The sequence below is a fragment of the Lutjanus erythropterus genome, chromosome 12 (assembly GCF_056507025.1).
Source record: "Lutjanus erythropterus isolate fLutEry1 chromosome 12, fLutEry1.hap2, whole genome shotgun sequence".
Taxonomy (NCBI): domain Eukaryota; kingdom Metazoa; phylum Chordata; class Actinopteri; order Lutjaniformes; family Lutjanidae; genus Lutjanus; species Lutjanus erythropterus.
The window spans coordinates 9,295,443-9,310,100 of record NC_139328.1 but is presented as its reverse complement, the minus strand read 5'-3'; the positions used below and the strand labels follow the sequence as shown (position 1 = coordinate 9,310,100).

The 14,658-nt window shown below is 38.0% G+C and overlaps 1 protein-coding gene across 1 annotated transcript; it reads left to right on the top strand.

The window, feature by feature from the left end:
• The first annotated feature begins 7,560 nt into the window (after nucleotides 1-7,560).
• On the top strand, nucleotides 7,561-11,019 carry LOC146317599 (RING finger protein 228-like). The gene is made up of 2 exons (XM_084732552.1): nucleotides 7,561-8,481; nucleotides 10,933-11,019. The coding sequence occupies exons 1-2, from the start codon at nucleotides 8,071-8,073 to the stop codon at nucleotides 11,017-11,019; spliced, it is 498 nt and encodes a 165-aa protein (XP_084588678.1). The 5' UTR covers nucleotides 7,561-8,070.
• The last annotated feature ends 3,639 nt before the right edge of the window (nucleotides 11,020-14,658 follow it).

Here is a 14,658-nt window from a genome sequence, read left to right as displayed (position 1 = left end):
ATAATAATAAAAATAGTAGTTATTGTTAAAGTAGTTTCTTATTAGCCTACATGTTTTCTTAGTTCAGCTTAGTTTAGTTTAGCTTTCTCAGTTTTTAATATAATAAATATGTGGGCTACTTAATGGCAAATAACTTAACTTTGTTTGACAAGTTTATATTAAAGTTCATTTTTATTTATTATTATTATTATTATTATCATTATTATTAAATTAAAAAAAACATTGGAAAATCTGTTTGTTTGTTTTTTGGCTTGATGTTTTGTTTTGTTTTGTTTGTTTGTTTTTTGCATCGACTCAGACTAAACCAAATGATCAACTATCCGGATTTTATACGTGTTTCCAGTGTAGAGCAGAGAGAAGTCATGTACACGTCAAACACCTACTGAGCACTTATTATGGCATGATGCATCCCAACTGGTCGCTTATGCGCACTCATTTTTGAGCTTAAAAGCAGCAGCACGTGGGAGACCAACGCTGGGGAAAATGTTCAACATCTATTTAAGTTTTATATAGATTTTTACTTAAAATTATGATAATAATAATAATAATAAAGTTAGAATTATGATGAAATGGGACTGACAGTAGATTGCAACAGGTGAGATATCACAAAGATAGCAGTAAGTAGAGTCTTAAAAGATAGTATGACAGCGTGATGTTCCATATTATTATCATCATCATTATTATTATTATTATTATTATTACAGCTATTAATCATCAGGATCATGCATAGAAGCCTATAACCAACTACTTCATTTGTTGTTGTGGCAACAGTTGTAATATTTATAGAAGTAAAAGTAAAGCACTGCGGGGTTCCGCTCCTTATAGAGTCTCCCTTGCTGTGAATGTGAGTACATAAAACACTGTAAAAAGTTTAGTAGTGTGTCACTTTGTAAATCCACGAAGGAGTTTCCTTATACTGCAAAGTAAAAGTTGCAAAGAGCCAACTGCTAATTTTTCTGTAATCACTCAAAGCACAGATGGAATTTTTAGGAAGGTTTTCGCTCCACCAGACAGCACACACAATAGAGGTCAGGAGACAAATATGGCGTGGATGATTCAGCGTGGAGAGGAGGATCTATTTTTTTTTTTTTTTCCGCGAGTTCCATCACACACACACACACACACACACACACACACACCACGCAAAAAAAGCTGTGCTGCACCGTCATCTACTAGTTGTTGCAGGGACTGAACAATAGGTGCTGCGCAGACCCGCGGTGGAGCCACACGGCAGTGTAACACATCCGTGTAAATGGTCGATTATAGACACATACAACCACGAGGGATCATTTGACTTTTTTCTGAAGCTTGTAGAGTTGTGATAATTATGATAATTGGGCGTGTTTAATAGACCGATACATTTTTCCTACCCTCTCCACCCCCCCTCAGGAATAAGAGCATATAGAGGCTGATTGTGTTCAGAGGCCTCCTCTATGAATCACTGATTGGTCATGACCTCATAAGACAAACTGATGCAGCACCAGAGTTGATATTCTGGCTGATAATCAATTGATTTGTCAACTTGCTGCCTTATAGATAAAGAAAAGATTACTGCCACAAACTCATGTGGATATGAAAGAAATTTTCCATATGTGAAAATATGAATAAGCAAAGCCAGCTGTTTTGGTGTTGCTACTGTTGTGACAGTTCACTAGAAAGTGGAAAAACACAAAATTTTGATGCACAAGAGCTGCAAGACAACTTTTTATTTTATCCAAGTTTTACTATAATTCACTCCAGCTTTAGAGCAGGAAAGTCTGATTTTCCTCTCCCTTTCATTGAAGTATCCCGCATTATGTGGTGCAGTATAGTTTAATTCCTTTTATAAGTAAGTCTATGTGTGATATATGTAATATGTAGGGGGAAAAAGTGGGCGCAGAACATGTGGAAATCTTATACGTCCATAAAAGAAGGAACGGGGAGGGGGAAAGAAAGTTATCATACTAAAGTTTGACTATCATGAAAAGGATATTGGATCTACCATGTCAAATCAATTAGCGGGGTAAGCTGAGTCAGAAATGTGCTGTGCATGGTGGTGGACGAAATGCATCAAAAATAAAGAACAAAATGGCCCCTAAAAAGAAATAGTGTGTTGCATTTACTTGGCATGCGCACAAAATAAGCCAGGGGCTTTCAGGGCTGTATTCCTGAAACCGTACACATTAAAAAAAACAGAGTAATTTGCTCTGCGTCCGCTAAAGATAAAGTTATAGCCTAATAGCAAATTTTGAGCAGTTTTGATCTTGCCTGTGGCCCTATAGAGATAAGGTCCCAGACTGTGTCAGACTAAGGCCTCCTTAGACCACTGGAAAAATCTCCATTCTCTCCAGAGAGACTTCGAATACTGCTGCATTCATGATTAACTCTGCACCATCAGATCAAATACATAGATAGACGTGTAGGCAATCGAATCATCACAGTGATTATCCGAGCATAAGCTAACAACCTTCAACTCGTTCTCAGAATTAAAATAGTCAGTCATGCATTCCTCACTGTAAAACTGTAACTGCAGGAGAAGAAACAGAGCTCTAGCTTCTTACTGACAGGAATGATGGATACCTTTAAGTTGATGACCCTCACTTGCATTATTCATTGGGTTTATATTGTGGTTTTAGCATGTTAAAATAACAGGCAGCTGTAAACACAGCATGTGCTTAACCTTTATTAGTCCTCAGAGAATCATGCCACTGCTGTGAGGGAATTTTGAATAACATGCCATAATATCAGTTTCTACACTGAGGTCTAATTATAGTCGAGGCTTTGACAGAGAGCACGATTACTGCTGCCAATTCTTTGTAATACTCTAAACACATATTTGGAAAAAGTGCACTACTGTATACTATTTCTGAGCCACATGTTATGCAGACACAGTTCCTAAATAGAGCTGAGGTCAATATGCAGATTGTATTCTGAGTGATCCATTGAAAGGAGGCTTTCATTAATCAAAAACATTCTTGTGTTGTGCCATATTGTACAGCTGCAAACTGTAACTCTCTTATTTAAATAATGGACATATTGTCTTTTATTTTTTTACGATGTTGTTTCATGTTGTTGTCAACTTTCTCTTTTCTATTTATGCTTCTTGACTTGCAGTACTTGGTTTCATCTTTATGGTAAGGATACACGAATTATAATGAATTCATACTTGACCTCATGCATGAAAAAGCAGGAATTCATTCATGTCATGAACTATAAGGAATGTACCAGAATTACAGTATTTCATGCATAACTTAAAGCAAGAACAACATGCTAATTAATGCAACACCCAAGTTATTTAAATCATCATTAATTTCTGAGTTATTAATAATGTCCATGTCTTCTTGACAGGTAAGTCTGCAGTTAACGGGGCAGGCCAAAAAAAAAGTGGGTCACAGCAGTTCTCATGCATTAGTGTTGCATTACTTCTTCATGACTTCATCATGTTTGTGGCTCCTCAAATAAAGTGGTGACCTGTCCGTCTTTAACGCTAATGAATAACATATGATAAGTAGTAGTTGTAGTTGTAGTTGTGAAATGACATGTATTAACCATTTGTTGCTTCTGCAAACATGATAGAACATGATAGAAATTTTCTTTTCTTAACAAAGTGATTGAAAATCAAAATGCAGTCCAACATTATGATCTACTGTGCATTTTTTATTTTTCCAAATGCTTAATTAATTACAACTAGAGCTGCCACAGTTCATTGATTATTAACCAATTATTAATTGGAAATTAACCACCTACTATTTTGATAATTGCTTGGGATTTTTTTTTCCAAGAAGAAATGTCCAAATTCTCTGATTTCAGCCTCTATTTTCTAATTTCTTTAATATCTTTGGGTTGTTGGCAAAACAAGACATTTGAGGACATCATCATAGGCTTTGGGAAAGGCTAATATTTTTTTTTTTTTTTTACCATTTATGGATCAAACAACTAATAACAATAACAACTAATTAATTGAGGAAATGATCAACAGAGTAATTGATAATGAAAATAATGTTAGTTGCAGCCCAAAAGTCAGTAATCATGATGACTGAAATACCTCAGTTCTTAACATACTACATGAATGAATTCATGCTTTTTCATGCATGAAGTCATGTATGAATTCATGATTATTAATGTAGCGTTAGCATAAAGTGCCATGCTTTATATTTTTCTCATACTATGTTAATGGTTATACACCGATATACCAAAGTGAACCTACTTGGCTGATTCTAATTCTGATAAAATCGGATTCTTCAGGTCTTAAACCAAAACGCAAGTGTGGTTATAATGCTCTTCATAATACAATTTGACTGCCTCTGGTTTTATTTTTGTTTGGGATATATAATCAGTTATGTGTTTGATGTTTTAACCTGCAGCAGTTGACTGATTCAAAAGAGCTTTGCATGACAATGACTATAGTAGTGAAATAGAAGAAACCGATTAGAAGAATGGCCAGGCCAACATTTAGATAAGCATCTCAGAAACGTTGCATCTTCAGCAGAAGGAAATCCACTCTGTGATTAGTAGCCTTGGGATGTTACTGTTACAAGGTACTTCCCAAAGGAGGCACTGTTTTTCTGCTGTGTTTGATCTTATCAAATACATGTGACCCACACAACACTTCAGTGGGAACTCAAACTGTGTGCAGTTATCATGACAAAGGCCCAGGAGGTGAACCCAGGTGAGCGGGAGAAAAGAAAAAGAGGAGCAGAGCATTTGTTAACCATACAGCCTCGGGGCATGCAGGGTTGCCTCCTTAATACTTCAGTAAATGAGGATTGAAAACAGGGAGCTAATAGTTTATGGCTCCATGATGAACGTGCAGTGTTACCTCCAGTAAGATTCTTATCTGTCCTACACAACCCCTTTACTTCTGTTTGTGTTTGTGTGTGTAAGGGGAGAACGGCATGTTATCTGGTGTTGTGACAACATCTAGAGGTGGATTTTCTGCTTCCTCCAAAGAAACTGGGTGCATTTTGGTAAAAAAAACAAAACAAAACAGTATTATATTTTATATCAGGGGTTTTCAAATTCTGCGACTGAGCCAAGGTAGCTTAATATTACTGTTTTAAATAACTCCAGACTACACCAAACATATAAAAAAGATCAGTCCTAAGGCATTTATTATTTTCTGACTCTGGGAAGTGGGAAAAACTCCCAAATGTTGTACCTATGAATGTATTTCCTTAACTAAATTACACAGTTAGGCTATTCTATGTGATCTCCTTTTAATAACCCTTTTTTTTTTTCATTCACCGTGCCTCCCCTAAAACTGTTTGGACCCACCTTGAGGAGGCCCACTGGCACTGCCAACTTTGAAAACCTCTGTTTTAGATGTTTCAGATATAACCAGAACAATATTACAGTAAGAAATAAACATTGTTTAATGATGAGTGAGTTTGCAAAGATGAATCTTGTATGATAAGTGATGCGAAAATGTCTGCAGAAAAAATCAACAGTGTATTCTGCAAAATGTTTTTGCTCTGAAATCACAAAATGTGTATGACACACTCTTGTTCTTATCAAGTACATATTTTCAAGAATCATGCATTTTATGGCAACAAAACAAAGCATAAAAACATATAAAATAGGGATGCACAGCATTGTAAAAGAAAAAAATGTAAAAATTATATTCTATTATTTTGAGAGATACTACGATTGCAATATGATTCGCTATTTGTGGAAATGTATCACAATTTACATTGTCACTGAAAACATCTATTAAAATCATGACGATGTGGAATTTGGTGGGGTTTGTAACAAACAAATATGTTTCCTTACATCTGGAGAACAAGATTTGTCGGCCTTGTCACCTCTGCAGCACTACAGTATTTCATTATAATGCTGTTTTGTCACACATTTTTCCTTTATCAAATATTGTAGCTTCTACAATTTGGATACTGCACTTGACCATATTGTGATTTAACGAACATTTTGATTAATTAACTGTCTCTCCGTCTCAATATGTTTTTAAAAAGAGGTCTCACACCTACCCTCAAAAATTATTCTGATGACTCTGTTTTTGTTAATAAAACATGACACTTAACACACTGTTAAAATGTAATACATTGCATATAATTGTATGTAACTGATATTCAATTCAACACCACATACTACTCCCAAACCTTGCAAGCATATATTCAGCCACAAGAGGGCGCATGTCAGCTCGATTTACAGGGGACACATCCTACAGCTGACACTGTATGTTGTCTGTCTGATAGCATGAAACCCACAAACCTCTTTTTACAGGGATATTTATCTAATCTGGGTTTCATAGTTATATAAAGACAGATTACTTCATAACGATCTCTCTTTATGCTGTGAAGAAAATATGCCATTACATAATGCTTTGGCACCGTGGAACCCACTGGATTGATTTTCCAGCAGGGGAATCAATTTTTGGATTATTTCTGCTTTCACAAGAACATTTCAAACTATATTTTGAAGCCCACAAAGCCATATGAAATGTGGTTTATTTATAGTATGGATGCTGCAGATGTGGTCAAAACTTTTCTGAACTACAATCATTAAACTGTGTCCTGCAGTGTCATAGAGGTGCATCGGAGCCATGGCTTTGTTTGGTAACAGCGGCAAACACTGTCTATAGAGCTGCCCAAATCTTAAAAAAATCAGTCAAGACAAGACTCTGCGTGTGGCAGAGAGTCTTTGTAGACGTAGGATCATGTTTTGACTAAGATATGGTCATGTGCAGAGGTATAGGAAGGCCTCATAGTGTCTGTATGGAAAGGAAAACAGCATTTGCAAATGCCTGTTCTGCAACAAACAGTCCGCCTTTTACAGCAGAGCATGAATTACATAAGTGTGGAAGTAGGTCTCATTATTATATCACAGTTATTGTCAGTACCAGTATATTTCATCACCAAGTGATGAAAGAAAATAATGACCTAGTATCTAAAAATATTGTGTTAGTATCTCAAAATTATAAGACATTACAAGAAACCTTCCCCACATAATGACTTTGTATATCAAAATATTGAGTTAGTATTTCAAAATATTTAGATACTATCTTATAATTATGTGAAACCTTTTCACAATAGTGACTTAGTATCTAAAATAATGAGTAACTTTCTGAAAACAATGACTTAGTATCTCGATGCTTGACTGAATTGTCAACTTGTTACACATCCATTTTCAGAGAATCAGTCGACTCGGTGGACCCAGATCTGGATCCAGACAATCACAGTTATTATTAACAAATATGTAATGAAGCTGACAGGTATAAATGCTGCTGATGGGGAAGACAATAAGCGAAGTAAGCAACAAGATCTGAGGCTAAACACTACACATAAATTATAAACCATTTATAAGGGTACTCTTACTGCAAGTTGGTATCTGACTGGTTATCTCTGCCATAATTTTTGAGAAAGTGAGATACTAAGTCATTATTTTGAGAAAGTTTCTCATTAGAATGACTTACATGAACTTTTTTTCCCATCACATTGGCGGAAATGGGCTTCCACACAGAAGGAAAGCAGATCAGACTGATATGCACAGTGGTTATTGGTATTTTCAGTAGGTAAATACACCGCAGCAGCAGCAGCAGCAGCAGCGGCGGTGCTGATGTGAAGGTGTCACAGCTGACCGCTCTGCTCGGAGCTGTCCACTGCCTGTGGTGCTGAACAGCAGAGGGACACAACAACACGGTGCGCTTCACTGTCCCTGCAGGCGCTAAATTCTAATTATACGGTTACATAGGCCTATTAAATCTACCTTATACACGTGAACCACACTTACACTTGTGTCAGATCAGCCAGGTGGCGCACACCAAGTTGGAAAATCAATTTCAACTAGTCTATCGACTGGATTTTTTGCAGGTTTAGTTCTGGTAATATGATCGTGATGAAGCCTAATGGTCAGCTTGTCCCTGGCCGCGGGTTGAGCCCCAGGCCGGTTACACAACAAGTGTGCGATCGTGCAACCGGATGGAGTCACGGCAGCTTACGGGACTGACTCACACCGGGAAATGCACAGAGGGCATTTTTCTCACTTGACGTTTTATTGCATTTTCTCCTCGGTGTGCTCTGGGTAGTTGGATTATGAATGTACAATAACGCCGTTTCTGCAGCCTAATATAGACTGAACATGGCGGAGGCGGTGGACGCAGGAAACGACGCTCCGCCTGACGCCGCCGACTCGATTCCCAGCGAGGAATATGAGTGTAAAATCTGCTACAACTACTTCGACCTGGACCGCCACACTCCCAAACTCCTGAGCTGCTCCCACACCTTCTGTCAGGAGTGTTTGGACGCTCTGCAGAGCCGGGAGGGACGGGGATGGAGGATCGGCTGCCCCGTGTGTCGACACCGCACCCCGGTGCCGGAATATCGGGTTCAAAACCTCCCAGACAACACCGCACTGACTGAAGCCCTGCCGCTTAAAACGCACCGGCCCGAGGAGCAGTCAAACACGGATGTCCAGACAGGTCCCGCCCAGTCTTCTTCAGGCGAGGACAGCTGTCAGACTTGTAAACAAGTCGCGTTTGTGACCGGCTGTGTGTGCGCCATCTTCTCCTTCCTGTCCATGGTGGTGCTTTTGTTTCTGGGCCTCATCTTTGTCCACAACTTCAACAAGATTACACCGCCCGTCGGTCCTGTCTGCCTGTTTGTCGCCAGTGTTCTCGCCCTGTTCTCGCTCATTCTCACCTGGTTAATATGTATGTTAAAGTACCGACCTGAAACTGAAACAAGCAGCTTCAGTTCCCTCACTTATGTAATATGACTCTGGCTGCAGAGCTGGGGACACACTCAGCCTGGTCACTATGATTAAAGGGAAGCCTGTCAATATGTCAATATGCTGAGACACTGTTAAAGATGCCTGTGGACATGGATGAATGACTGTAGCTACTATGGCAATTTACATGATGGACAGGTTTCATCAACAATAAAGTGGAGTTTATCTCATATTAGGATGATGTAAACAATACAATCAGTGGCGGCTGAATTCCATTTAGCTGCTTCAGTTTTAAGGGTCCTGGCATTGCTGGCTCACTGTCATGACTTACTGGAACACTTGGATAGAACATGTCTAAAAGATGTCTCGTACACTGAAAAAGCATCCTGAGGAGCTGGAATTAAAGTTTTTAAGGCGCCTTTTTGATGACATCTAGTGTTGATGTCCAGAGGAGTGTTAGCCCTCTTGCATTCTCCCTCTCTATCAAATAAAAGCAACAAATATATTATTAAAAATTTATACATATTATTTGTGGCAGGGAAGGATGGGGGTCCACCCCATTATCTTCAAGATCGATTGGTTATCTGTCCAGTTAGAGGAGGAACTTTTGTTTGAACCAACTGTTCGATGAGTGTTTTTAAATGTGCTTTGGTTTATAATGTAACAACGCAGTGGTTAAGATATGGATAGGTTTAGGGACAAAACTTTTTTACAAGGTTAATTTACTTGAATTATAAATCGTAAAAATAAAAGTATTTTGGAGTGATGGAGTATTAGGGAGTCTCACAGCCTGAGGGAAGAGGTACAATGGAGGTGAGGGCTTTGTATTTCACTCTCTTATGCTGTGACAAGAAGGACTATAAAACTTTTTAAATAAACCCTAAGTTTAGTTAAATAACTAAAGTTGATATAAGAAATGGTACATTAATATGAGCATGTTCATGCACACCTGCTCACATGCAGGTGCGTGTCCCTGCATATACCCCATGCAACCCCTGCATAAGTCAGTCCCCCATTAAGGCCACCCCAGTCAAAAAATTCTGGAAATGCCGCCGACCAGATGTTCAAATACTGAACTGCATGTCAATGTCCAAGAAGGGTTGTAGTCAGACATCCAGATAGCCAACCTGATTTCTGATTTTTTTTGTGCAGACATATGAGGTCCTGGACCAACCAAAACAATGTAGTCATGATCTGGCAGATGTCTCACGTTTGCTGGGTAGTAACATGGTTGTGTCTAGCTGGGGACTCCAGATCAGCAAAAGATCTTGCAGTATTTTAACCTTAACTTAAATGGTCAGTGATTTCTGTCCCTAAACATAAGCAGATCTTAACCAGTGTTGTCACACTGCAAAACAGTTAGTTTGTACAAAGTGCATGATGAGGAAATAACATATAAATACATACAAGAGCATTTAATATCTTGGGTTCACATCTAGACACAACCTTTTGACAACAGCCAAATGTCTGCTGTTTAAAAAGGACTGGATGGTCGTAGAAGCACTATGGCTCAAGCAAAACCTGCATACTGTCTACTACATGTAGTTCATGTTAGCCATAATGAACAGTGAACAGGTCATTACACTGGGTCAGCAGGTCATGATGATCAAGACCCCTCTGCCTCCATCACCCTGGTGGTGTTTATTTTTGAATAATGATCCAATCAGAATCAAGGATTTAACAAAGCCATGTAAGTAAGGGGAAATGTACAGTGGGTGATTCAAGACCCTCCACTTTGCATCTGAGTCTTACGTCACCCTGTTAGGGTTTACTTCAAATAATAACCCACTCACTGCACATTATCCCACTTATCACATGAATACTGCAATACTTGCGAATACTAGCAAAAGTAACCTCATATACGATAAAACTAGATACAGACTAAAGACTTACAGAATGAACCTTTTGTATGTAATTCTATGTTCTTTAGTTTTTAAATGCACTTCAGCTTCAAGTTCTTGCTTGTTTGACCGTGATAATGTGAAAAAAATCATGAAGAAAGCACTTTAACTGGTCTTGCTAATGGAAACATTCGTGCACAATGACTTGAATAATGGCAAGACTGCTCATTACAGCAGTTTCCTCCCCCACTCTCCTCTTACATTTGTTTTCTGCACTGATATTATTTATTAAGACAGATTTCATTAGGCGTTTGGCAGCTACTGTGCAGCAGGTGTGGTATGTGTGGAGCTGTTGTTATGTGACTTATTTATTATGATATTCCTGTTCCATCACTATCATTATTAACAACACGACCTATTGTGCCAATGATAGAACCTGTTTTTACCCAATATCCACCTCTGTGTGATTACACTGACTCCCCGCGGTGGACCAGGTCAGCAGGGGGTCCCAAGCCAATGACCCCGAGGGGACAGGAGCCTTCACGAGATGAGAGAAATAACTTTGGGGTAGTGTTGTAAAGTAGTGAGACAATGGAAGTGCAGATGACTTCTTAGGGGTCTTAAATCATCTTGATGGGCTTAACTTTGCAAAGTTCCATAAACTGCAAAAGGATGCAAACTCCATGAACCGTTCCCACCAAGGTCTGGTTACAGGGAGTGTGCAATTAAAAAAAATGCTTAATTGGTAGGTAGTAGCCACTAGTAAGGACTCCAGTCATGTCCTCAGTGTTGTTTCCTGGAGTTTGGGGAATTTTAATGACATAAATAGTTATTTATATTGTACAGTTACACACAAACTATATATGGTGTCTTTGTAAGGCTGATTCCGGTGTTTACTTTATACTGAGTATCTTACAGTGACATTCTTACCCTGCAAAAAATATTTTTATTGAATCATTTGCATCCTGTATTCTTAAAATGTGTAAAAACTACTAGTATCTTCTAAAATCACATTAATTTTTTGTGGACTCTAGCACACCAATGTGCATTATCCATTCTTTTATTTACAGAAACAAATTTTGTTTTGGTTATTATGTTATTCGTGCATAGGTAGAATAATTTTTTTTTGTTTTACAGTTTAATTTAGAAAAAAATTACATAATAACATTGAGATGTTTTGCAGTTGAGATAATAAATAAATTAACAAAATATAATTAAATATGGAAAAATGATTTAAGGGTTTTGACACAGCGTTTAGACCATTATGTAGGCTTCAATATATATATATATATATATGTACATATATACATGCTGTACTTGTTTTTGAGTTTTGAATCAAAGTTAAACTCTTATATTTTGAAACGCGCTAAACAAAGTTTTGACAACCCCTCTTTTGTTGGAAATGTGCTTTTCTTCTCTAGATAAAGATGAATCTTAGAAACACTGACAATAGAGAGGGCCTTTCATGTTTTTTTGCGGGTTTCTCGGCCACACAGTCTCTCCTACACACCTGGAACGGGAAGGTAAGACAACTTGTTTGTAGTCAGTGTGTAAATCCTTCACACTGGTTCTTTGAATTAGTTCATATGAAAGAATTTCTGATAGCCAGGTAGTATTTTGGTCAAATAAGGTGAATTTAGGGAATCTGGGCTCCTGACCTCAGCAGATCTAAAACGCTGGCTACAGCTGGTAGGTCAGTTATGATTCAAGAAGATGTCTTCATTTATTTGCTGAATTCCAGTAACACAGTGGGTATTTATCTGCACTTAGTGTTGTTTTAAGAGGCGACACTGGTCTCAGGAGTTAAAAATCCATCCCTTTCAGGTCTCTCAAAGGGACTCCTTCATTTTGGTCATCCAGTCAGTGAGTAATGCCACTTAAATGCCACCGTGACAAATGCTCGAGGAAAAAAGGAGGGGTGTTAGGCTTCCACCAGGAGCCATAGGCAACACTGTGTCTGGGGCAGAGAGCTTCATTTCACAGGGACCGCAGGGCTTAAAGTTAAAGATTACTTTGAAATCTGCATCCCCTACCATCAAACTCTCCCGCTATAGTCCTCCCTCCTCCCTCCTCCCTGCAGCCGTCACTCCCTCCTGAAAAATAAAAAGCTGTCGCCAGAGAGCAGGGGATGAGTTGGGAGCAGATCCTCTTTGATGACAGAAAAGGATCCTTTTGTTCCCTAATCCTCACATAACCCCTTCCCCTCCTCCTCCTCCCTATAAGTCCAACTGGACATCAAGGAGCTTCATAATCAGGCAGGGCCTCATAAGTTATTAGTTTATTTGTTTTACTTTAAAAGGTTCATTGTGGAAAACATGATATACAAGTTTCATTTATTCACGTTAATTAAATTTCTATTTCTATTTTTCTTCTAACTTGATGTCTTTTGACTTGAAATGATGAGTTGAATGAGTGTACTGTACAAAGTTCAATCAACTCAATGAATTAAGTTTCTAAAGAAATAAGAGAATGTTAGCTGACTTTACAGCATGCATGGTTTGAAGTTAAATGTCACCTGAGACTCGTCTTTTTTGTTGTTTGAAGAAAACATATATGGTGAAAACTGTCAAATAACATCCTTTAAGATAAGACATGGTCCCTTGTTTCCACAATAAACACTGCAAACCATGATGAAGGTTGGAATTTAATTATTTAAGTAAAAGTTAATAAATTATGATAAATATCAAATGTTATAAATGTTCGTCAGTGTGAGTGATGAGCTGTGAGTTCAACTTAGTATCTTAAGCTTACTGAACATGTTTTCTCATGTACAACAAAATTAATAACAAGTTTATTTGACTAGAAATGTTTATTTGTTTTGAATCATTACAAAATGATCTCATGTAGTCTTTTCAAATTCAGACAACTTAAAATTTTAAGGCAGCTCAGACACTCACTTTTTTAAGTTTATTTTTTTTACAGTGTTGGAACTGGGTAATGTCAGTAATGTCTTGCAAAAGCAGCTTATTTCACCAAAGTTTTGTAATTTTGGTCTTTTCAGCGAGAGGAAGGTACTTTTAGAGCAAAAAGAGCTTAAAGGAAGCATATAATTAAGCAAATATGCTAACAAGTCACACGACACCAGTCGGTGGTTGGCATAGGTGGGTCTCAAGGGAACAGCCATTAGCCACTGTGCATGCTGTCAGGAGAGACGGGGTCAACCACAAACAGACAATACTAGGATACATTTCCTTTCTTCCTGTGTCTTGCCTTTAAGTGTGTGCAAAGTGTGTCCCTGTGTCATTATCAGATTGGACACACGCATTTCACAGATGAGATGAAAGTGTTTCTTATTGCTCGTAACAGCTGCCTTCTGATGGTTTGTGTCCCATCAAGATGACCTCAATGACACAGCCTGAGGAGAGCGATTATCACCACTCTGTACACAGTCTGGCTCGTCATGTGACCGCATGCTTGTTTGGATGTTTGTACCCTAGCATGTGTTTATGAGAAGGGAAAGGCAGGAATTTGTGTTTTTGAATGCAAGTGTGTCCAGAATATGTCTGTATGGACATATGGCCTAACAAGCATGCAAACACTCCCAAAGGCCAGCGGGACAGGATCAGTGTCCGGGGTCAAAGTGTCAAACACGGCTTACCGAGCCATTTCACTTTCATCGTGTCCCTCTTCAGATGTCACAGTCTTTCCTCTGTCCTGAACAGTCACATATCTTCTCTCTGTCAAGTTGAAACAAAGAGCATTATGAAAGAGTGCAGTGCAAAACTGTGATTGAAGAAGAAATGCTCACCAACTCCCTCTGGTGTATAAAAGTGAGAATTCAGCAAATGAAAAGATGAAACATGCCAACTGTTTAAATGACAAAATTATTAAATATATACATTTATATATAGAGATAGATAGATATAGATATATTATACATAAAAATGATTTTGTCTGGTTGTTACCTCTAGTTGTCAATCTATCCAGTAAAATAAACTACTTCAGTTAAAAACTAGAGTTATGGGCACACAAAAAAAGGAATAAAGGTATGTCTGTGTCTATAATGCACTATATACATTCTTATAATGCTATAAACTACTTATACCACTGTTTAATTATGGTTATAAGCACTGATAAATATTCACCATGCTTTTTTTTTTATGCTTTTCAATCATGACACATTATAAAGCATTTTATAATGACTTATAGATTAAAGTAT